The 26,075-nt window shown below is 40.0% G+C and overlaps 1 protein-coding gene across 2 annotated transcripts in view; it reads left to right on the top strand.

Annotated features, from left to right (window-relative positions):
* The window catches only part of LDAH (lipid droplet associated hydrolase), a 98,169-nt gene that overhangs the window by 54,967 nt on the left and 17,127 nt on the right, over nt 1-26,075 (top strand). For both annotated transcript variants that reach the window (XM_085542271.1, XM_015859555.3), the window contains exon 5: nt 7,664-7,904. In XM_085542271.1, coding sequence (XP_085398397.1) covers nt 7,664-7,904 — 241 coding nt within the window. The remainder of the gene's footprint in view (nt 1-7,663; nt 7,905-26,075) is intronic.

Raw genomic sequence — 26,075 nt, 5'->3', positions numbered from 1 at the left:
CAGATGTCAGTTGGTTTGGTTGGGATATTTAAAGGTAGCAGTAGTTTTTGAGTTTGTTCCATGAGCTGAGAATTAAAATACCAAAATTAACCAAATGAAATACTAAAATTAACTATACCAACTTTTGTTTCCTGTGTAGTATCACAGTATGGAATCTCAGTGCACTCACAGTCATCACATACTGATGTTTATGATGACAACTGGCATTTGATGATTTTTTTTGTCTTTGCATACACTCTATAGACACTATATGAAGTGAGGCTTAATAATTCTGAAACATCCAAGACCAAACAAGGCCATCTAACCTGTGCTGAGACAGCATCAGGGAAGGTGCTGCTGGCTTTGGCCAAAGTCATGCCAGAGAATATAGTAAAAAGTTGCATTTCTGGAGCCTTGAATCTGGCCCTGTGTCTAATTATGAATTTGCTCTTTTTCTGTAAGCTGTCATTAATATTCATGTAACCAGTGTGCTGGATGGGGATCCTTAGGTTTCAGCTAAGAATTAGGAGGATGTATGTGAGCAGTGTGTACATGAGGTGTGTGCATGTGTTGGACTTGGCGTGTGCCCAACACAGGGAACTAGGCCTTACAGCTAACAGCACAGAACATATCAAGCAAAATTCACGCCAGAGTCCATTTGGTAAATGAATCTTAGGGACAGCTTGCATGTGTTTATGCTTAGTCCTTAAAAGGATATTTGATGTTTATATTCTAGTGTTTCGAGTCTTAGGCATTATCGTTTGCATTCATACAGTTGATTTTAATCTTTCTCTTTAATGGTATACATTTTGATGTACAATCATCTAACTTGGTTAGGTGCATATTAGGAAAAAACTCCTACTGAGGGTTGATGCATTGGCACAGGCTGCCCAGGGAGGTGGGGGAGTCACCATCCCTGGAGGTGTTCAAGAGAAGGGTGATTGTAGCACTGAGGAACATGGTGTAGAGCAGTCACAAGCATGCATGGATGGTTAGACTAGAGGATTTTAGTGGTCTTTCCAACCTTAATGATTCTATGATTGTAAGATTTAAAATAAAGGGAGGACAGTCGGACTAGATGATCTTATAGGTCCTTTCCAACATTGTGATTCTATGATTTTATAAATGTGCTAAGACATGCCTGGGGGATTAATTGTCATTAATACCCTGCAATTTTCAGGCACAGTATTCTTTGCTAACTGTGTTGGAGATATTTATTCTGTTACATATTTAATATTGCCACACATTCATTTGGGATCACAGGAGGTCAAGAAGGTAAAATAGAAGGAAGTTCACATCATATGGAGTTACTTCACACTAGGACTGAAACAATTTTTTGCAACTTCTGTTCACTGTTCAGTTCATTCTCTATAATGAGAATCTGTTTGGTTTTCTTCATATCAAGCTGTGACAGCATGCAGATATAGCAAACAAAATGGCATTTCAAATGAGCAGCTGAAGAAGTATGTAAAGGGGGGCTGTGAGAAAGAAGGGGATGGACTCTTCAGCAGGGTCTGTTGTGATAGGACAAGGGGAAATGGTTTCAAACGTAAAGAGGGAATGCTTAGGTTGGATATAAGGAAGAGGTTTTTTTGCAGTAAGGATAATGAGGACCTGGAACAGGTTACCCAGATCTGTGGTTGGTAAACGCCCCATTTCTGGAGACACTCAAGGTCAGGCTGAGCACCTGATGGAGCTGTAGGTGCCCCTGTTCATTGCAGGGGAGATGGGTCAGGTGACCTTTAAGGGTTCCTTCCAACTCAAATAATTCTATGATTCTAAGAAATTATTGAAGATCTTAAAATAGAATTCGCTGTTGACAGCATACAGAGACAGAAAAACAAACAGAAGAGTGTGCTTAGAAAAGCGACAGAGCAAAGTGAAGTGGCAAGCCTAGGAAGCCCTGTTTTGGGCAGGGAAGGTGTAGGCAAGCGCCTGCTGTTTTGCCCTGTGTGTTTTCCTGGAAATCCTCACAGCACAGCTGTGCTAATAAAGCAGGATGCACTCCCCTGACCCAAACTGTTTTGCCTACACGTCTCTGCAGACCGAGTAAAAGAAATCGTGATTAATGTGGCACTCTGTGTCAAGGGTAGGCTGTAGATTACCAGTAAGTGCATCATTATGTTATCTTTGAAAAATTTACTAGGTTTCACCTGACAGATAATAGCTTTTCCTTTGCCAGCGCAACAGAGGAATAATAAACTAATACATGGGCTGAACAAGATACATTAAAAGAAGTGTTACGTTTGACAGCAAAATGGCTGTTGCTTCTCATAGGCTTTTTTGAAGGATTTTAAAGTAAAAGTTGCTCCCGTTTTCTTTCCAGCCCTAAGATTTGAAGTCCTGCCTCCTTCCCACATCCTGATGCTGTTGGTATGGGTCAGGGCTGTGTGGCTGCAGAGTGATGCTGGGCTGCTGCACTCATTGCCATGGGTCAGGGCAATGGCTCTTATATTGTCACAGAGTTATCTAGATCAATCCATGTCCATGACGGGGGGACAGTACGCCTGTGGGCTCCCCAGCCCCCAACAAATGGGAAGGGAAAAGGGAAGGGGTAGGGAGATGGGCTCAAGGAAACAAACAGAGCAGCGGCAATAATCTAAGGAGGAAAACTTATTTTACTAACTATGATATCAGAATGCAAGATAACGCAATATAATACAATTTAATTGAAATTGAGGCTAATAAATCAAGTACAGTAAGAAAGAGAGAGAGGTTTCTGAAGACCGAGAAGCCTACTTTGAAATTGAAGTCGCCACTGCTTGGAAGCACACCCACACCCGCTGCCAGGCAGTGAGTGAGAGAAAGCCAGCATCATTTCCATGATGTATTTCCCTCTCCGACCATGAGGTCCTCTGGGACGTGTAGTTCATCTTCTCTGTGCTCCACATGATGTTATGATGGGGAATACCAATAGCAAAAATTACAAAACTGTGACACATAAAAAAGTTGTGTAAATGGTGTGGAATCCTAATCTGATATTCCTTTATTGGTGGTTGTTGCATTAGCTGTTCCTGCACCCAAGTATGAGCAAATTACGCAGCAGGAGCAAAGACTTCAAAAACTCACAAGTCAAAAGCAAGTGTCCAGCATCAACCAGAGCAGAGTGAACCATCAGGACTGTTTTGGGGAAGTGCTCATTTCTGATAGTGTAGGAGGTATATTTTTTTCAGTGGATCAGAGTTTTGTTTCTTTACATCTTCATTAGAGAGATATGAGCATGGGTGGGGACAGCCAATCCATTGGAAGCCAAGGCATGCCACCAACAAAGTCAAGCTGCAGCCAACACCTGCTTGTGGTTTCTTCTGGGGAAGGAAAGGAAAAGTCTTTAAAATGTCTCTTGTCTTGCTCTGACACTCGTATCTGTCTTTTCACTTTAAGTGTCTGCATAATCACAGCTGCCTGAATTTTCAGTCTGCATTTCTTATGCATAGTCAAAACTGTTCAATTTCAGGTGTTGAACTCCTCTCCTTGACATCAGAGGAGTTAACAGCTCTGAAAATCATGGCACTTTTTTGAATACCGATTGTGAAGGGACATCCCATTTTTTAAAACATGAAATCATAGCTGACAGGTGCATTTCAACTCTTACAACAAAAGACACTAATGAAAAATAGGGATGTGTTTTGTTGGCTGGATCCAATCTTCGTGCTTTCAGTGTCTTTATATAGAAACTATTTAAACATCTTACAAAAATCCCACGTTACTGTGTTCAAGACTAATAAATTGTGCAGTGATAAAAACCATTTTGTTGGAAGTATAATGGTTGGATGTTTTGTTCTCTGTTCTCATTTTAATCAGAAGAAAAAACCTGACTGTTTCTGCAGATCCAAAAATGTGGAAGTAACCATTATGCACTGAAAACTCAATGTAGGAAAAAGTGGGCTCTGAGAGTCATAGCAGGTGTCTGGATTTGGATGTCCTGTCCTATGCTTATGTACTCACCTCTGCTAAGTGGGTAGGATTTTTTGTGTTTTACAAGAGAAAATGCTGGGTGTTACAGTACAAATGAACTGCCTGAGTTCCCGTCATAGTTAGCAAATGGGATGTCCTCCCACTGTGATTGCTTTTAGTTTTCGTACCACTGTCTTGAGTTAAAGAGATGAAAAGGCAGATAGATTGTCCAAATGTACAGGAATGTATGAGTTCTTTCTATAGGCAGCTTGGAGGAAACCTGTGTTTTACTATTTAATGTTTGCATGAAGCAGAGATGGCATAAGGTGAATCATACTCACTTAGTGGTCCTGCCTAAGCAGAGCTCCTTGGTCACCATTGTGTTCTTGGGGGCTCACTTTTCTCTAAGTGGTTCTTCTATGTCTTGTAGAAGTTGTGCAGATTATACACACCTGGAGTTGATAGATTGATAGTTCTAGACACTGAAGTATGTGAAGAAGGACAAAAATAAAGCTCCAGAAGTCTGTACACCTTCCTCCTGTGATGTGCATTGTAAGGTAAAATGTATTGGGGACTTAAGGCAGTTTATTCTCTGAATGCAAACCCCAGCTTCTGAATGTATCCTCTGCATTCTTGCAGTGATAGATATACTGTGTGACAAGTGACTGGGAGCTGCCTTGACACCCACATTAAATTATGAGATGTGCTTGCAGATAATGTCAGGTTTCTGTTGTTAACAAAGGCTAAAACACTAAAATTTGTGTGTCCTTTGAACCTTTCGGGTCTTAAGCCCTATGTAATTTGAAGAGTTAAAAATAGATAATGAAAGCACAAGAAGCTGCCTGGTGACAAAACCAAAGAGGAACACCTTGAACTTTAACTGTGAATGTATGTGTCATCCTGAGGGCTGAAATCTTGCACTTAAATAGCATTTTAAATAAATAACTGTTAAGCAAGTGAAAAAAAAAGCTTCGCAAATACTGTTTATCATCACAACAATCAGCAGTGATTATTTCAGTATCATGCAGGAAGGTAAGCATGGGTTTTGGCAGGTTGACCAAAGCACAGACAGGGCTGTGGTGTGACCTATAGCTCTCAAACCATGATGAGCACAGGGCATGTTTGCCTTCAGAAGGTTCACCAGTCAGCTTGCAGAAGTCACTATATCCATTCAAGTCTCTGTGAGCAGTGTTTCTAGTTGGCCAGTGCTTAACCAATAAGCCTCAGTAGACTTTGAATGAGGGGTAGCTTGAACCAGAAGATACAGGTCTCTCAGGCTAGATGTCTGTAATGTTTTTGATGTTTTGACTGATTGTTATACCAAGAAACTTGTGTTATTACATGTGAGAAGAATTTCCGTGTACAAAGGAATCACTGTGCCATACAGGTTAATTAATGATATTTACAGTTGCATTTATAGCTCTGACAATACCTGGTGCTTTAATACGTAATGGCCTCTGTTATCAGAACTACTAATTTATAACAATTCTGGGAGTTGTAACAGGGAATATAACTGAATGCCAACTATGTGTTTTCAGCTGGTGTCAATTGCAACTGGATGAAATCTTAGCATTTGACAAGACAAAAGTGATTAACTGATGTCAGGTGCTTGAATCTACCATTTTCCTTCATTTTACTTGTATATTTCTAATTCACTTATTCCAAGGCACAAAAATAACATACTGCTTTTACAAACGTGTGTGTTATTATAACAAAAGATGTTAAGTCTGTTGTATCCACTGTCGTCTTGCAAAGAAGCTGAACTACATCTTTAAGCAATTCTGAAGGCAAATGCATGTTTCAGAGTCCTGGCTTGGAATCTAGCGCTAATCTAAGAAATAGCTGATAAGTGTTTGAATAATACAGATTTTGAGTTTCTATGTTATTCTCTGACAGAGATTAAAGAAAGAAATTATATTAAATTATTCTCCGTATTACCACCATCTTTTAACTTTATATGCCATTAAAAGATGCAGGAATGCAAGGGACGTTCTGACAGCTTTCTTGGTTTGTCTTTCTTTTACCTCCAAGGTTTAGCGACTTCCCCCAGTGGTTAGTGGAGCACTCCAAGCAACTAATCCTGTATCTATAAACTCCAATGTCAAAGGATTAATGTGTGCCTGGGAACACAGGTCAAATCTGCTTTAGATCACAAGAGCTGGAGTTCAGCTCCTAGCTGAAATATCATGAAACTGCCATATAATTTAGTACAAGTCTTGCATTGCTGTACTTCAGCTGCTGGTTGCCTTTAATAAAAAGAGGCCCAGAACTGATTTCTCTGAGAGTGTATTTTTCTTTGTCTAAAACCAAAGTAGTATCAGCTGGGAAGTGGAAGGATTCCTTTAAATAGTTCTGTATTGGCTATAAATAGTGTTTTCAAAGTCTGCTTTTAAAATACTATGGAAAGTCCAGTCAGGCAAGTTACCGATATTTCCTGAGTTACTTTGCTGTCTTACAGTGCCCAGATTTTGTAAGCATCTTGTGAAAGCATGATGGTGCTCACAGGTGCACTGGCATGCATGAGCTGGAGCTGACAGGTGAGCAAAGACACTCATTATGAAATAGTTCTAGAGCATTTTTAACGTATTAATCTAACCTGAGCAATCTGTGATATACGCAGCGAACAGACATACATATAATTGTATGTGTAACTGCATCTATCTGTGGTAGTAGACAACAAAGCACTGTGGTTTATACTTAATTATCTGCAAAGGCAATATCCCAAATCTCTCTTATTTTGCCTTCTTGATACTTCTGTTAGGTCCAGTAGTTGTATATCTTTGAGGCTTTGTCATATAAGAATTTCTGTAGTCATGTTTCACATCCAGGAAAAAGTGGCAGGTATTCTTTGAGAATGTTGGTTTGATATTAACATGGAGGAATAATGCAGAGTGTGTACATTAATTTGTTTATACTTACTGTGGGTGGCATTTTTAATTACTCTTATGCTAGTTTAAGGCTGCCGTGTATTCTGTTATCACAATATAAAATACTTTAACTGCTTTAAAACACATCTCTTTTACTCTAGCATGCTAAAAGCAGAGATATACATCACTGTGTACATCTCAGTGGTGGGCTTGAGCTCTTATGCTCCTGTCCTTACGAGGTGTATCAATATGGAACTGCCTGTTGACAATCCTGTGTGCTGTCTGACAGTCCGGATGCTGGATGTGGGGCTGCCTGCTGCCCTCTGGTGGGGCACTGCCTGCTGGACGCTGGCGCCTTCTGTCCCAGATGGGCTCCCCACTGTGTGCTCCTATTCTTAGTCCACATTTCCCAACCCAACTTTGTCTTTGGAAAACATTAAGTTGATAGCCATCTTTAGATGGAAGCAACCTTTCAGCATCTATCATAAGAAAGAAGAGGACAGACTCTTCAGCAGGGTCTGTTGTGATAGGACAAGGCGAAATGATTTCAAATGTGAAGAGGGGAGATTGTGGATGGATATAAGGAAGAAGTGTATTACAGTAAGGATGGCAAGGCACTGGAGCAGGTTGCCCAGAGATGTGGTGGATGCCCCAGCCCTGGAGACACCCATGGTCAGGTTGGATGGGGCTCTGAGCACCCTGATGGAGCTGTAGGTGCTCCTGTTCATTGTAGGGGAGTTGGACCAGGTGACCTCTAAGGGTCCCTTCCAACTCAAGTAACGGTATGATTCTGCGGTCAGAGCACACAAAAAAGCCTAACTTTATGAGTGCATGTGGCAAACCCATGTGACAACTGGGAAACAATGCCTACAAGGCTTGTTTGTGTGCCTCGGGTGTTGCTGACTTTTCTCCTTGTCCCACAGGTCCTCCGCTCTGTGCTGCTGTTTCCCACGATAGAACGCATGGCCCAGTCCCCGCAGGGCAAGCTGATGACCCCGCTGCTGTGCAAGCTGCGCTACGCCCTCTACATGCCCGTCTACCTGCTGTCCTTCCTGCCCGAGGGCGTCAAGGCCTCCCTCGTGCGCTTTGCTCTGCGGGGCATGAAGACCTGCGATGAATCTTCAATAACGACCTCAGTAAATCTCTTCAGCGTGGATTGCATCGGTGAGCACGTGGGGGTTTTTTGATTGCCTCAGCTTTTGTGTTGTTCTCGTTTAGTGAATGTAGATTGGGCTTTCTGTAGACAAAAGCTTAGTACTGAAGCACAAATAAATTGGAAATTGGAAAATTAAGGAGTACAGGAAAATCTCAGTTTGTCAATTAAGAAAGAAAAAAAATCTTCAAGGGAAAATAAGAAATAAAATACTTTCCCTAAGCATCTATACTTGTTAAGAAAACCCTGACCTGTACTGTTAGCAGTATCTTTTCATTCATCCCTCCTATCTTTTTAAATTTCCTTCATACTGGGTAGTGAAATAAATCAATGATCAGTTTGACAAAGGTTGCTCCATGTAAGTTTCATTAAGCTGTGATTTAACTCTCTGTCACTCTTGTAATCTGAATTGGAGCACTGGTGAATTTAGGAAAAGGCCTTCAGCCTAAAGAGACGCATAGAAGTTACTTTGTGCACAGAAGAATTTCAATGCTTTTTTTGGGCAAAGACAGAAGATTAATGTCCTTCCATTGATATGGCACACCGTATGCATAGTTTGCACGTTCTAACAACAGGAACAGCTTTAAGAAAGGGAATAATTTCAGATAAATTATGTTACATTTAGAATGAAAACCAGAACATGGATTGTGCTATACTCCAGGTATTTTAGTAAGTTAGCAGTTGAAAACAATTTGGAATAGAATTGACATGCTAACACAGTAATAACAGCAAGGAGGAAGTTTAGATTGCATTAATAGTAGTAAAAACACATTCCTAGATTTCCAGTTGTGTTCTGTCTTCTATCAGTTAATTTTACCTCCTAATCGTCCAAACAGATGTGCCAGAGTGACTCTGTGCTTGCAGCAAGTCCCTTTAACCTCATCTGTGAATGTGCTGCTCTGTACCAAAGACTTGCCTGTAGGGTTGTACAGAGGCTGCAAGCAGGATGGGCAGTCAGGGTTTTTGCTGACAAACCCATACAGTGCTGTTTATGTTGTGCAGAACTGCCCTAAGAATAGTGGCTCTGTTGCAGCACCCTGTACCTGACAAAGTCAGGCTGCTGGTTGATAATGTAAACTCCTGATGGAAGTCGTATGGTCTGCTGCTTGAGTTCCCATTAATTTATGGAAATTTTGTGACGATGAAGGAGAAAACATCCCTGCAGTCATACGTATAGTAGGAATTCAGGCTTCTTCCTTTGCTAGTTTAGTCTCAGAGAAAGGTATGTGAAGGTCTGTGGGGTCATATCTCTACAAGCCAGGAATACTCTGGTCCACACTGATAAAATTCTACCTCTCAAAGCAGGTAGCCGCATCCAGGATTGTGGTGGAAATGGTCCTTGGCCTGCATTAACCTCCAGAAAATTGTGGCCAGTCATTGTTTGTGAGTGCTGTTTGGCACAGACCACTGCAGTGCCAGGAATATTTTAAGAGGGCGGATTTGACGTGCTGCTGTTGGAGCCCAGCTCTTCAGCTTTTCAGTCCCCAAGTGTATCTGTCCTGGCATGACAGCCAGAGGTAATTTTTCTGGGTGCGCCAATGTGTCCAAACTGCAAGGAAAATTGAAGCAAGAAGGCAGGCCGAAGGGGCTTGCTCTCATAGGATGTGATCTTTATGTTCAATTTATTGACTGAATTCATTGTACCAGAATGAAAGTCCCTATGAGCCAATGTCTTGTAAAACTTGAATAAATAGGCCTTATGATGCAACTAGTTCCTCTGGGCTTGTGATATCATCTGTTAGGCAGAATTCCTCTTCGATTCCATCTTTGGAAAGTGATGATATTTTACAGTCCAATGACTCAGGACCACATGCATGGATTAATAACATTAGGGCTTTCTGGATATTGCCTGTTGTCCTTTTCTTGTATTCTTTGTGGACAGTAGTGTAACGCTTCAGCAAAACTATGCTAAGCTTAGCACAAAAACGGAGACTGTCGTACAGAACTGCCCATCTGTGACTTAGTGAAGCCCCTGAATTTGTGATAAATACTTTTCTGATTTGCTTCTTGTCCCTTAATAAACTGCTAGATATGGTTGAGAAACGTTGAGCAAATTAAGATGTTCCTCCTCTCCAGGAAGGTTGCATGTCAACTCATTAAAAATACACGTATTGCCTTTGGCATGTACATCTGTTGCATTACTGTAATTGTAATAAAAGCTGTGATTAAGGGCAGAAAAGATGGTAAAAGTTTCCTTAAAACTAATACGTCCGTTAAAACAAACCAACCTGCCAGGGATTTGTTACTACATCCAAAGCTTAGTCACAACAATGTTTTCTCTCCTCTGAAAGGAAATGAGGCTCGAAAACTTAATTATAGTGGAACTATAAGACCTAGTGCTGCTCCCATTGAGATCAAGAGTCATGAATGGTGTTCCCGGTCATAAGTCTTGTTCCTCAAGGGTCAGACCTGTCCTCTTCGGTATCTTTATTGATGACCTGAATGAGGGCATTGAGTGCACCCTCAGTAAGTTTGAAGATGACAAAAAGTATGGATAAAGTGTCGATTTGCCTGGGGTACTAAGGCCATACAGAGGGAACTGGACAGTCTGGATAGCTGGGCTGAGGCCAATGGGATGAAGTTCTACATTGGCAACAAAACTGAGCCCTTAGGTGAAACAGTCAGAGAGGTTAGGGTGCTGTGAAGAAAGAATTGTATTACTTGTCCATCCCATTGTTTCAGATTGTGTCTGCTCCCTCTTCTTAACCAAATTAAGCTTTCCATTGACCCAACCTTACAACTGACAGCATGGAGAAGTCCCAGTCAAACAGCAGAAGCCTTGTGATTACACTGTTCAGAAAGGTAATGGGATATAAAGTCTAGTCCCAGGGGGGAAATGATGAGATAGCGGGGATTGCAAAGAAAAGTGATTGTAGGGTAGGACAGGGAGACCGCATTTAAAATATATGTATATATAAGTGAACCTATTAGAAGTAAGCAAAGGGGTCTGAAGGCAGTTTGAGGTTTTAAGTATTTGGCAAAGAAAAAGTATGACAACTAACTGGAATTGGGATGCTTGCATTCCGGAATGTCTGGGATGAATAGGCAGAAAAATGGAACATTAGTGACCTTGAGTTATCTGAAATGTCATTCTGTGTATTCGTGCTGGCCAAACAAGGATACCCTGTACTGTACCACAATGGTTATTCCACAAATATTGTATAGTTGTTCAATACTGGAACGCTTTGGCATTCCAGCCTGTTGAAATTTGTAAACATTTCTTTGGTGACAGATGCCAGTAGCAGACTTACAGTGACAGTAAACCATTCTATCTACATAGGACAGGATTTATTGTCCACCAGTTTGACTGGCAAACTTCCTCCATTTGTTTCTGCAGAATTTCCACAAAAGCACAGACATTACATAATAGGTAAACACTGCAAGGCTTTTTCGAGAGGCGGACTCACAGGTCAGAGGTTAACGTCTGGATGACAGGGAAGATACAGATAAGCACAATAGCAAGAAAAACCTCCAACTGGCCCAAACGTGGTCGTCCTTTGTGATCTTGAACCTGTGACTTCCCTTGAGGAATCTCCCTGTTTGTTTAACCTATTCACTGAGCAGGGGAATACAGAATTCTGGAGAGCGATGGAAGGGGGAAAAGGTCTGCGGTGTGGAATTCATGAAGGTTGGGAAGGGGAACTCAGAAATCTGAAAGTTTCAGTGTGGCTTCGGCTGTCACGCAAATGAAAGCTGGAGACAGTAGATTTTCATTTTATTGTATGAGTCTGAGAGATGTTGTTAAGAAGACAAGGAGTGAAGATTAAGCATCAGAGATTAGATTTAAACCCTGTCTTGTGCCAAGTGTGATGGCATTCAGATTTCATGCGAAGTGTTTGTATTTCATTCATTTTACAGGGGAAAAAAAAGTGCTAAGGCAGTGTTAGGCAAACTACTCTGAAGCCTAAGTTAGGAAACTGCATACAGTCCATAATGCTGTGTGGGAAATCAGATGGCCAGCTGAGAGAACCGAGGCTACTTCTGTTCCTTGTGTGTACCGGACAGCAATGTCTGCAGTGCCACAGAGAAGGAAGTTCTATCATAGGATAAAATTTTCTGAACTAGCAAGTAGCTTCTGGAAGACAAATCTGTATCAAAAGCCAGTGAAATGTAGGCTTCTAGTTACTTCTATGATGGAATGTAAGCCTTTGCATTAACTCAGTTGTTACAAAAATTTGTCTCCAACTGGCAAATTTAATACTACGTTTGAATTATCCCCACCATGGGAGTTATCATATCTTGAGATCTGTTTCTATTCCAGTTCTCTCTTCTTAAACGAAGAGATGTTAAATGTGATATGAGTGGTCTTCATCTGCCCATGTGCAGGCATACCTGCTCCTCATACAGCTTGCCCTCCAAATCCATCACCATCTTCATAACCCTCCTTTGGATGCTCTCTAATATTTATATGTCCTTCTTGAATTGTGGTGCCTCAAAGCTATCTGAGCTTAGAAGAGATAAATCCCTCTCTGTAGGTACCGGCTGTTCATCTTGCTGCTGGCATCAGAAAACAGCGTGCTCTGAGTTGTACCCCTGCTGCTGGAAGGACAGCCAGATATCCTAAGCTTTGACTGCATTAAAATTTACAGCTGTTGGTTTCTAGTGACACAGTCCTATTGTTTGCTTCCTACCTTATTTGAAAACTCATTTTACATCTTTGCTTCCACTTCCTGACAAGAAAAACAGGAAACATTCTGAGAACTCTAGTAGAAGTACCTATCTAACTAAAATACATAGGTAAGGGCAGCGTGGCATTAATTTTCTGACACTCCTGGGCCACTCCAATTATTCAGTTGATTTTTTTCTGAGCTATATATATTATTTTTAAAGTATTAGGCAAGCATTTTATAAATAAGCTCATGTGAAGTGGTGAAATAAGAGCGCTTTGCTCACTCTAATGAGTTCTTTAGAAAGCTATGTACAGTGGTGTTTTCTCACACTGAAATTAAACCTGAACTTTTTAAAGGAATGGGGGATGCAATGAGCCCTTCTAACTCTAGCACAGAAGGCAGAGCTCTTTTGGTTGGAGTCATATGGAACTAAACTCTCCATTGAGGCATGTAAGGCCAAGGGGGTATTGCATATTATATTCTACAGTTTCATCTGTGGGATCTGGGGGTTTTTAATTACTAGCAGTTTATGTAGTGTTAGTCAAATTTATCCTCTTAGTTCACATTGAACTAGCAATGCCATTTTATTTCAAAACCATTTTAAAAATAACTTGATGTTCAAGACAACCAGTGAGCATCAAGGACCATCGCACAAGACAATCAGTGAGTGAGCTATTGCCCCACACCCCATAGCTGATCATAGGGAGAAATGTATGAGATATATCTCAAGGAAACAGTTTTAGATCTTAAGCCTTCTCAACCATTAGTCTAACCTTATAAATAAATATTTAGACATGTTCGTCATTAGCAGCTTGCACAAACCTCGTCAGCTAGACAGGTAAACTTCTGCCTAAGTGAATAAATCATTGTAAGGATATTAGTTCTACTCTTATAGCTAAATGTGTATAGATTTTCAGAGATGATGTATAGGTAGACAGAACTTCATGAAGAGATGAAGTTGCCAGCATGACAAGCAAACTGTATCTACGTAAACTAAATACATTTATATCTGGACAGTGTAGTGTAGCATAGCATGCACGCAAGGATGACGCTCAGCAGGTCTTCGTTCTTCTTGTATGCATTGCTTGATACTCCACGGGGCATAAAGAGGTCAAAACAACACATCAGACAACCTCTCTCCTTCTCACTAGCTTCTAAGTAAGTAATATTCAGGAGAAAAATTTCCTGAAATCAGGAGTCATTTCTGACAAGTCGCTTTTTGCCTGTATCTGAATTTACAACCACCACACACTGCCCAGAGTGAGAAGGCTGCTGTAGGCAGCCTACATTTCTGACCCAGTGTGCTAAATCTGTTCCTGCCGTGTTTCTCTGCAGGCTCCTGTGTGCTGTCACAGTTGAGTCCTATCCACTTCTGACATTTTAAGTGATGATCGTAATATGTATTTCTGCAAAGTGTTTAAGAGTGTTTCCTTACCTGTGGAAACATAGTAATATTTTATCACCTGCTTCACAGGAAAAGGGGCCAAAGAATAACAGTCTTTAATATTTTCATGTTTCCTCTGCTACTGTTTATTTTCCTGTGTGATGCCTGACTAAAATGTTTGTTTAATGTTGTCGGACAACTTACCTTACCAAGGCTGCACTTCAGCCGATGGAAAAAGCTCACATCTGCTTTATTCTTTCTGGGAGTGAACTAAAGTTTTCCTCATTTAGAAGTAGGATGCTCATATTAAATTACTGGAGGAAAGCAATGACTTTTATATATTTATAGTCCTATTTATTTTTAAAGTCAATCTGCTTCATAATTTACCCTATTTCCAAAAGAAAGAAAGACATTTAACAAGGACTTTTATTACTTGCAAAAACCTTTTACTTTCCTGTGAAAATCTTATGAAAATAATAGTAATAATGTGGAAATTTCTCATTGGTTTTATTTTTGTTAATTATTCCTCTTTTGGGGGGAAGAACTCAATGTAAAAGACTCCCATCATAAATATTACTCATAAGGCGTGAATGTTTTGATAGTGGAACTGCTGATAATTTCCGTGAAATGTGAGGCCCATTTGGGATTTGGCTTTGGAAGGGGAGATTGTTTATTCACCCCCTGGTGGGGTTTCATCCCTAGGGATCTGGTTTATTCCCACAGACTTGCAAGGAGTCTAGCAATACCTTGCAAATGGAGTTAAAAAAGAAAGGGTAACCAACGAAGTGGAAGGGATGTTGAAAATAAGTAAGTGCCAGTTAAATGCCAGCAGCTACCAGTTGCTTTTGGTTATCCACTGTCATCTGTCTGTTGTCACCTTGTTTTCCCAAGGCTCAGTACAAAGCCCCCTGAGTTCAAATAAAAGATCCCACAGTAGACTTGTGCCTTTTCCCTGAGAGGTGTCTCCTTGAAGTTCTCCAATAATATTGAAAGTAGAGCTCACGGTTCTGCCATAACTTGTGTTCACTGGTTGGGAGTTCTATGGTTCTGTGATTCTATCACTACACACCACTGAAAAGAATCTAGCCTCATCCAATTACCTCCAGCACGTAACATATTTATAAACATTGATCATATCCCCTCTCAGTATTCTCTAGGCTAAACAGACTCGGGTCTCTCAGCCTTCCCTCATATCGCAGGTGATTTAGTTCCTGGAGCATTTTTGTCACCCTCTCCTGGACTCTTCCTAAAGTACTCCACAGTACTCCAGATGTGGCCCCAACAAGGCAGAATAGAGGGGGAAGGATCACTTCCCTCAACCATGTTCTTTTTAAGACATCCCAGGATACCACTGGCCTTTTTGTCCACGGGAGCATGCTGCTGGCTCATGGCCAACCTGTTGTCTACCAGAACACCAAAATCCTCTGCAAAGCTCATCTCCAGCAGGTCATCCCTCTAACCTGTACTGGTACATGCAGTTATTTCTCCCTAGCTTCAGGATTCTACACTTGTTCTTGCTGAACTTCATCAGGATCTTCTCCACCCAGCTCTCTAGTCTATCCAGGTCTTGCTGACTGGTAGCACAGCCTTCAGGTGTGTCAGCCATTCCTCCCAGCTCTGTATCATCACCAAACTTTATGACACTATCCATTCAGGTCATTAATGAAGATTGTTGAACAAGACCAGACCCAGCATTGACCCCTGGGGAACACCACTAGTTACAGACCGTCAGCTAGACTCTGTGCCACTAATGACAAGTCTCTGAGCTTTGCCTGTCTGCCAGTTCTCAACCCACCTTATTGTCCACTTACGTGTCCTGCACTTTCCAAGCTTCATTACAAGGATGCTGTGAGAAACAGTATCAGAAGCTTTGCTGAAGCCAAAGTACGAAACATCCACTGCTCTTTCCCCATCTACCCAGCCACTGATGACATCGTAGAAGGCTACCAGGTAGGTCAAGGACAATTTTCCCTTTGTGAATTCATGCTGACTACTCCTGATAACCTTCTTCTTTTCCAGTTGCTTGGAGATGGTATCAAAACCAAGTTGTTCCATCACCTTTCCAGGGATATCAGTGCAGCTGAGTGGCATGTAGTTTCCTGCATCGTCCTTCTTGCCCTTTTTTGAAGACTGGAGCATCACTGCCTACCCTCCAATCCTCAAGCACTTCTCCCATTCTCCATGACTTTTCAAAGATGTTTGAGAAAGGTTCAGTGATCACTTCTTCTGGTTCATCCAGCAGTGTGGGTGCATCCCATCGGGGCTCATGGATTTGTGCACACTGATTTTGGCTAGATGGTCTCTGACCACGTCCTGCTTGACCAAAGGGAAGTCTTCCCTTGCCCTCTGACTGCCTCTCTGATTTCCAGGATCTGGGATTCCCAAGAGGTAGTCTTTGTAGTAAAGTCAGAAGCAAAGAATGTGTTTAATATCTCTGCATACTCTTATCAGGGCACCCACCTCATTTTCTCTAGTTTTCCTTTTATTGTTGCCATACTTAAAAAACACCTTTCTTGTTATCCTTTACCACCTTCAACAAATAAAATTCCCAGTGGGCCTTAGCCTTCCTCATTGCATCCTTACAGGACCCAACAACATTCCTATATTTTTCCCAAGTGGACAGACCCTTTTTCCACATTTTGTGGACCTTCTTCTTCCCTTTGAGTTTCTCCATGAGCTCCTTGCTTATCCATACAGGTCTCCTGCCACTTTTCCCTGATTTCTTACTCTGAGGGATGCATTGATCTTGAGCGTGGAAGAAGTGGTGTTTGAATGTCAGCTAACTCTCACATGCTCCCTTTCCTTCCAGCACTCTAGAGCCTGTGGGATACCTCTAAGTAAGTCCTTGAGTAGATCAGAGTTGGCTCTCCTGAAGAGCAGGGCTGCAATCCTACTTACTGCTTTTGCTTCTTCCACACAAAATCCCAAACTCCATCATCTCATGGTCACTGCATCCTAAGCTGCCCCCAGCACACGTAATCAGACAGACTTTCCTTGCTTGTAAGGTCAAAGTCCAGCAGCCCACCTCTCCTTGTTGGCTCCCCTACCACCTACATTATAAAATTATCTTCAGTACATTGCAGGAGCCATGTCATGGCGCATGCCTGGCCATGTTGCTAATCCAACAAATAACACGATGGTTGAAATCCCCCCCACCCCCCATAAGAACCAGTCCCCAGAATCACAAGCCTGCTTTCAGTTGTTTGTAGAAAGCCTAATCAACTTCCTCTTCCGGATCAGGTGGCCTATCATACACACCCACAACAGTGTCACCTGTATTAGCCTGCCCCTTAAATCTCTCCCACAAGGTCTCCACTCCACTATCATTCACCCCCAGGTGGAGCTCGATAATGTTTAATTACTCTCTCATAAAAAGAGAAACCCCAGCACCTGGCCTTGCTGGCCTGTCTCTCCTAAAAAAGACTAACCATCCATGACATGCTTTGCTTTTTTATCAGGACAATGTTCGCCAGTGCTCACTGTCTGCCCTCCTAGTTCTTTGACACGATGAATATCTCTCTGTAGCACTGTTATAGGTCTTCAGAGGAAATGCTGGTTTATCTTGACCAATTCTAGTGGTGCAGGAGATTGCTTACTGGTTAGAGCAATGCTTAAATGTATTTACAATGAGTTTTCATGACAATTAAATCCTCTCCACCTGCGAGAAGTTCACCCCATTCATAGGAGGGAAATCATAGAATTACCCAGGTTGGAAAAGATCTCGAAGGTCATCAAGTCCAACCATGCCACAACCAAATCTCATCATCCCAGCCAACTGTTCTCTGTGTGAAAGCTTAAAATGAAGATTAATTTCCCCAGCTGAGGGCTAGTTCTGTCATTTGAAGATAATGGCAGTTGCTTCTAAGTAATTCAGAGCAGGATTAAGTCCACAGACATTTCGGTTTCGGTCACACACCTCACTTCTAGCGCACATGCTTCATCACACAAAGTAAATTCGTGTTTTTCACACTCCTTAACAAAGCACCTATTGTTTGTAAGGCACCTGGATATAATTGTTGAATTACTTTCTGTTTATTTTTTGCCATCAGCTGCTACTACGCTTCCTCAAGCACAGCTGACTGGTTTTCTTGTGTATTTCTGATCTTTCTGCAGCTTTAATACCAAGCAGATTAAATAAGTCTGTCATAACAAATGCAGCTAGTTCTGCCTATTTGTTTTAATTGTTCTGTATTAATTGGTATATTTTCATTCTAAATTCAAGCATAAACTGAACCAGCACCAAAAGTCAATGTTTACATCTTCAGGCCTCTAAATATCAACATTTTATCTAATGTGTGTGTGCATGCGTAGATGCCCATGTTCCTGCTTTAGTCATCCTTGATACTAAGCAGTTCCTTCTGTTTGATGTTTTAAACAATGTTATACGATATTTCCAAGATTGGTGTTGGCAATAATTACCAGCAGAAAATATGTTTTCCCCATAGGAAATTACACTGCTGTTTGGTATTATTAGTTTGTACCGCTGTGTTCTGAGTCTGTCTGAAGAATGACAGAGATTGCTTCCTTAAGAGCAAAGGATCAGCTGGAAAGGAAACTGGTGTCACACTCCTGTGAAGACCCTTACAATAAGATAGGCAACTGACCAGGAAAAAAGCTCCGACCAGATAGTAGTACGGTCCCTGAGGAAAAATATTTTCAGAAGCTCAGTTTGCTTTATGCAAGGCACTTCAGTTTAGCATGAGAATCCAAATTAGACTTGATGAAGCATTTTGCAATTTAAGCAAGTTGACTTTTGAGTTGAGAGAACATTTGAAAGAGTCATATTACAACACTTCAAGGTGCAGGTTTTCTGTTGTGCATGAAAATAGTAATCCTTGGCAAGAATCTTCCCATTGAAATTAAACTATTTTCTTCTTCTACCTCATTTCCCTCACCCAGAAAAACAAGCCAACCTCTGCCTGCATATCTACAATTCAGTGCTGTACAGCCGCGGATTTAGAAATAGACTGTTAAATCTGTGGGATAGAAAGGATGTTTTTCCTGATAGCTTGAATAGCCTCTGACACACTGAAAGCCAAACTCCTGACTGGGACCTGGAGAAGAGAAGGCTGCAGGGTGACCTCATTGCAGCCTTCCAGGACCTAAAGGGAGCCTACAGACAGGGGGGGAGTCAACTCTTTGAAAGGGTAGATAACAGCAGGACAAGGGGAAATGTTTTGAAGGAGGGCAGATTTAGGTTGGATGTCAGGGGGAAGTTCTTTACTCTGAGAGTAAGCAGTCCTGCACAGTCCTCCTAATTCTTAACTAAGAAATAATTATAACCAGGCAGTCAGTTTTCAGTAAGATCTCTTCCCTTTTGCTACATTTACCAACAAATTGTAAATTTACTTATATGCTGTACAATTTACCTTTAATGAAGCCAGGAATGGGGATTAAAACTTGCCAATGTTTTGTGTGTTTTAAAATATTTCTCAGGCATTTCATAATAGCAGATTATTGTGAAATTATCCTGCTGCCAGGCAGATTTACTAAGGGAGGCCTCAGTGAAGCACTGTGGGAGAGGGAAACCAAGAATTTTTGGAGGTTCTTTGGAATTCCCTTGTGCGACATAAGAAAGCATCATTTCAGGCTTTTCTATGTGTAGCACTGCCAGTACCTGACAAAATGTGTCCCCAGTCTTTACTGCAGCCCTTGGCCAACACAAATAGTAGTCTAAAGTAACAGCAATAAGCAATTAAATGGCAAATGGTGAAATAGCAGATGCGTTCTGTGAAAATAATAATAATAATAATAATAATAATAATAGTAATAATAAATAAAGACAGTAAATGATGGTTTTTCAAGGCAGAAATGCATCAGAAATGTCCTGGGAAACTGGAAAGTCAGAGTGAGAAAGAAAGATGCATGGAAACAAACTATATATAGTGAAAGATTGCTACAACTAATCACAGTGATCACAATGGAATGAGATTTCTTGTTCTTGACAAGGCTCAAGACGTGGTTATTAAAACCACTGTACTTCCTAAAAGGAATATTTGCAAGTATGCATGGCTTTACAGAGGCTGGATCACTGTCAATCAGACCAACATCATGGGAGCTTTGGCTTGTTAAGATGTGAAGATATTACTCACAATGACATATTGAGTAAATAATAATTGATTAAGAGTTTATCAGGAAAAATTAAAAACAAACAAACAAACAACAACAAAAAAAAAACTTGCATATAGTTATGAGTAGAAGTGCCCTCCTGAACACTGTGAAATTAAGGTAGACAAAGATCTTCTAAGAGTTCAAAGCAGTGCTGTGAAGAAATAGTGGCTGAGCCAGGCAGTATGCAGGTAATGTGAATTACTAAAGTATGAAAAATGAACTAGTGTGGCAAGCCTTAATACTATTTATTAATTGGTATAACAGACCTAGATGGGTTAACTAACAAAATCAGATTATCAATATGAAGAGATGTAACTCACTCAAGAACGAGAGGCTCAGAGAGGGGAAAAGGACAGATGTGAAGGGAGAAAAATTAAACTTAAGATATCCACATCTTGCATGTGAATCCCATGACAGATATTGAAAAAATAATAAATTAGAATTGTTTGGATTAAACAGGAGAGAAGTCGAGAGCATAAGAGTCTTCAAATAAAGGAGAATAACTTAATATCTGTGTTAGCAAGAAATAAAGTGCAAAAGAGTAGATTCAGAGTAGACTTCTGTTAGTTATAAGAATGGAATTCTTCATGGGATTTCCTGGGGGATTGGTGCAATTTTCTCATCCGCAGTGACAAGTGGTGTGCAAAAATTAGTTAGAAATTGGACAAACGTAAGAATTAACACACTAACTTAAATGTTCTATTAAACATCCTGCCAGTTAATAGAGGCATTGTTCTTAGAGGTAAAACCTTAAAGGCCTGAGGCCTTTCCGGTAATATGGAGATTTAAATATTGGTTCTAGTTTATTAAGAGAGTTCTAAATTTTTGTTGATTTTCATTTCATATTTGTCTAATCATACATATTGAATACCCAAAACATGAGGGAAGACAGAAACCAGTTGGAAAATGGTATTTGAAGAATGCAATGGCTAAATGGCATTTGACTTAGAAAAATGAGGGGGAAAAAAATGCATCTGAAACAGGTTCTCTGTAAGCAAAGAACAGAATCAGAGGAAGCCAGAAGTAGGGGGCATATGAAGTCTTTCTCCACTCCATGTGTATGAGTGAATTTGTCCACCTTGGAAAATCACATAGTGCGTTCTTCCAAATTTAATGCTGTTGAAATTGCACTATCAAGGCCTTGAAGCAAAAATCTGGCTTCATGTTTCAACTTGTACCCATTCCAGAGCATAGCTCCTACTAAGTTACAAAATAGAGCAATATTTTGATGTGTGGGGCATAATAAATTTACACCTACAGCCACAATCTTGTTGATAGAGTCAACATTATCTGAAGCCAGCAGCAGTGGAGAAATGAAATGAGCTCGTGTAACCCTTTGTAGGGTAAAATTTATATTAGTCTGTTGAACAGGCTGTTGAAGAATGTGTGTGTGTATCCATTAAAGTGTCTAGATTGGAGCTATCTTCATAACCACTCGTTTTTGTTGGAAAAGGAACTGTTCTGATTATTTCCTTAAGTACTTAGCCAATTGAGTCAATCTTTTGTCCTTTGTATTGTTTCTGCTGTTTCATTTGTATGGCATCTCTTTCTGTCTATTATTTCTGTCACAGTAAATTCAGCTCCTTAGCATAGCAAAGATTGCAGTATTGTTTTTATGTAGTTAAGATGCTGAGTGCAGATCGAAACCACACAGAGGAAGATCGACATGCCACCACAGCACAGATTCAATTTTTAAATGTTGATGGGCACGTATGTCTCTCAAAGTTTATCAGGGCAAGGTCTGATAGTGAATTCCACTTCATATTTTATTGATATGTGCAACCATGTGGAAGTCATTTTTTTCTGTGTTGAAACATAGTTGTCTTTATGGAATATCTTTCATTTCCACAGACAGCATTATGTGACCACTCAGTTTCCAGTGTGAGTTTATAATTAATCTAGCCTTAATCTAATCTTTTTCTTGCAAATAAGCAAGCAAATGATCTTTGGACATTCAGTAAACAAGAAGTTCAAAGTCTTGAGGAAAAAACACATTCTTCAGTGCCAGAACAGGAAATCTCTGTCTCACTTCAAGATTCAAATGTAAAAAGAAAGTTTATCTCTCCCAGGTTGGAATCATGTTTCTTCACTTTAGCACAGCTTTCCAGCTTCCAGCATATCCATAGAGACAACTGACAACGTATCAGTTCAGGGTTTAGTTCTAAAATCTTCAGAAAGTAAAAACAACGCTGCTAAACATGTGTTTCTTCTGAATCAGGAAATCTTTTATTTCAGATTTCATTTGCTTGACTGCATTGGGGATACATCAGTCTGTTTGAGCTCTGTAGATGCAGGTATTCACCTAACAACTGGCTAATTGAATTGGTGGTTAAATAACCCTAAGCACTGAAAAGCTTGATTGATTTCAGTCATTATTGTTTGTGAAAACTAATAATTTAGTTGAAGGATATTAAGTCCTTGCTGTGACACTCTGGGTTAAAGAGCTACCAATGATATAAAGCATTCTTTTCTTTTCTGGATCCTTGATTTGAGCCCAATCAGAGTTCCTCTATCACAAAAACACCACAAATAAATCAAACATGTTTTGGCACAGTTTGTCGTCTCTGCTTAGCAAATGTATGAGACTAAACTGACACTGATCCTTAATCACCTTTAATCCATGGAGAGGGAATGATCCTACTGGGGCAGGAGAAAGGTCATTGGCAGGATCATGGGGAGAAAGTAAGTTGGCAGTTAATTTCTTAAATCTGACCTGTGAATAAATGAAAGGCTTCCATTTCAGGTTAGTCTGTGAAGCGGCATATATAAAAGATCTGCATAGAAAGAAGTTATGCTATTTTGAGAAGTTATTATGAGTTAAAATCATGGCGTCCATGGTATTTGCCTTTTGAAACGTTGATTTCACTTCTAACTTGTTAAACCTTATTATTTATGATTATATATAATTAACAATAGATTTTTTCATTATTAAATTCTAATTACTTGGTTATGAATTACAAGAGGCATCAGCAGCTTGAAATGAAATTGACTATAAAAAATGATGTGGACTTCTACAGCTTTTCCAAGTACACTGACATGTTTCTTTCCTCTGTTTCTTTTTCATTCTTTTCTTTCATTTGCGCATGAGAAGTCCTTTTCCTTTCCTAATTACTACGTAAAATACCCACATGAGTGGATATTTGCAGAGGCCTGGGCCCTGTGGAGACTGATGTTATGTTCTTTGCTTTCCGTGTTTTGAATTATTCCAGTGACCTAGGCCATGTTGTAATGTATCAGACCTGCATAAGGAATTAAAAGAATGGAATTAGACCAAGAAAATTCAGGGTGAAAAAATTGCTAACATTGGCCTTAGGTTGTGAAACTTGATGAACAAAAGTACTTCAGCAGGAGAAGCTGGAGATCTTCTATGCCTTCAGAAGTCTTTGATTCAAGACCAACCATTTAAGATCTCATTTACTAAACAGAGAACATAGAGGTAAAGGGCTTTTGCCATTCATGCAAAGGTTGAAAAAATAATGCTCCTTCCAGATTGTCTTCAGAAGAGCACTGGAGTTCATGCATTCTCAGTAGATGGAGATGATTCATCACTGTCAGCCAGGATTTAGGTTTCAACCCTGGCCTCATTCTTTCAACCTATCTTTGCTGGGTAACATGCTTTCCATTCTTCATGTCTGCTTTTTAGTAGAGTTCTGAAGTGATCACATTCATTTCTGTGAAAGCTCAGTTCTCATTTTGAGACCTAAATATCCAGGTTTCCAAAGGAACCAATGAGTTTGGTGATCATCTTCTTCACATGTCTCATTGTTGCTGTGCCTCAGTGAGTCCTCTAAGTGACAAATATTTTCATGGTTAATCATAAGTTAATTTTGCCCTTCAGAAAGGAAGTTGAACTGTCTTGCTTCATATAGAACACTGTAAAGCTCATACCAACACTGATGTATACACCATCATTTTACAACAAGATGAAGTTATTACAGTTGAACAAATATCCATTGTAGCTTGATTGAAGATCTACAAATTAAATAACATAAGGTGTATCTTGACTTTGGGTACTTAGGCATTAGCACTGGTTTTGATGTATTCTTTATCAGGTTACTTTGAAGATTTTATTCTTTGATGATTTTAAAATGCAACTCTAAGGTAGTAACAAGCAACTCTAAAGGAACATAACCAGTTTGGCTCTATACATTTCACTGCTGTTAAATAATAAATACATGTATTTTTTTAAGGGCTAATTAATTGTTCTTAGATTTTACAATGCTTTTCACATCAAGAACTGTTAAGTCTGCAAAACCCACGTTGTCATGGCATCCCACATTCAGTCTTATCTTTCACATGATTTCTCAGAATACTGATTTCAATCTTAGATTCCCTATATTAAGGCTCATACATTTCTCACTTCAGCAAGTGGTGAGATACAGTAGTAAATGCCAAAACACCAAAGCTGCATTTCTCCACATTTCAGCATGGATGCCAAGGTGACAACCATGATACAACTTCCACATCGTCAATTATGGGGATTTCCCATGTTAGCATTTCAAACTGGGTTCCTGCAAGCTCCTGGACGGGCTTTATTTTGTGCAGTGACTCATTCTACACATTTTGGTCAGGCTGCTTTGTCATTCAGGAATTTCAGCACATAGGCTCTGGGTTGCATTTTAGATCGTCCTTGAAATCATGGCAGTCAAAACCAGTGAACATTTTTCGAGGCTGTAGGAGTCCTGATAATGATCCTGGGAATCTTAACAGACGTGCAGCCAAGACAAACATTTGCACTTGATGGGAAATTTTCAAGAGCTGGTACGGCAGGTAGCAGGCACTGACCAGGAGATCTCACAAGGCAACCTTCCTTCACGCAGGCTAAGGAAAGATTTCTGAGTCCATTCCTTTTATATGTCTCATCTTCTCTTACTGTGGCCACTTCACAGCCTGAGTTTCAGAGCTGCTCAAAGTAACAGTCCCTGGAAGCCATTTGAGATGGCTTTATAATTAGGCACAAAAAAAGAAGTGAATTCTTCTGAATTATTTCCTTTGAAAAAGCAGCTCGGTAATAATTCATGTAATAATGAAACAGAAAAGTTTTTTGTTTGGGTTTTTTTTTTAATTTTTTTTTGCCTTTTTTTTTTTTTTAAAGGAAAGAGATAAGTATTCAAAAAATGCCAAGGTTAGCAGAGTATAGTTTAGGAAATAGCAGAGGGATTTCTCCCTGAACTTGTGACTTTTGCTCATGAGAAAAATAGCTTCTCTGAAGAAGTTGCATCAGCAAGAGAGAAGAAAGTTACTGTTTGTGCTCTAGAACGGTATCTCTTTCAGTATAGCTTTACAAGGTAATGTGGTTTAAAGGAAAGCAGTAGATATTTTGACTTTAATAAGGATTTTTAGGTTGTCTCCCACAATATCCTTATAACAACATTCAAGAAGTAGGACATACCTGAAACAATTGTCAGACAGCTGTGTGACTGGAAAGTGGGGATCAGGAAAGAGGAAGATGGTTAGAAATGTAAATAAACCACCTTTTCATATATATATTTGCCCTAAGACTTGCATCATGATGAGCTTAGGGCAGCAGCATGCTTGGATGAGAATGCCTCCATGGCAAAGATCCATGCTTAGCACTTTCTATGGCAGTGAAGTTTGTAGTTAAAGGCATACAACTCAATGGCATAAGACATGGAAAAACAGTTGTATAATAAATATTGTGACTCTGTTGGTAACAAAATGTCTTTAACTTTACTTCTCTGACTGCACCACTGCTCTTAATTGTGCCGTATCCCACAGCGGTTGTGACACTCAGTGTGAGCACTGCTTCAGATGCAGTCATGTTATAGGGCATATATAATGGTACTGCAGAATTCTCTATTGTCAAATTCCTGTTGTTTATGGAACACAATGTATAATTTCATTGTATCTTTGAGTAAATGTGCACAGTGAATAACATTCATCTTATGGGCCTCAGGATTTCTGATTTCCTTCCTTTCATTAATTTAGAAGCTTCTAAGGAAAAAGAGTAGTTCATGCATAGTTTTATGCATATAAGCTATTTAACATTTCATGAATTTGAATTTTGTTTGCTGAGTTGATGTTTTCTCGCTGCTTTTTAGGTCACTTTCACATTT

Source organism: Coturnix japonica, chromosome 3, assembly GCF_054131305.1.
Source record: "Coturnix japonica strain WE chromosome 3, WE-NBRP24, whole genome shotgun sequence".
NCBI classification, from domain to species: Eukaryota; Metazoa; Chordata; class Aves; order Galliformes; family Phasianidae; genus Coturnix; species Coturnix japonica.
This window is presented reverse-complemented; position numbering and strand designations above follow the sequence as displayed.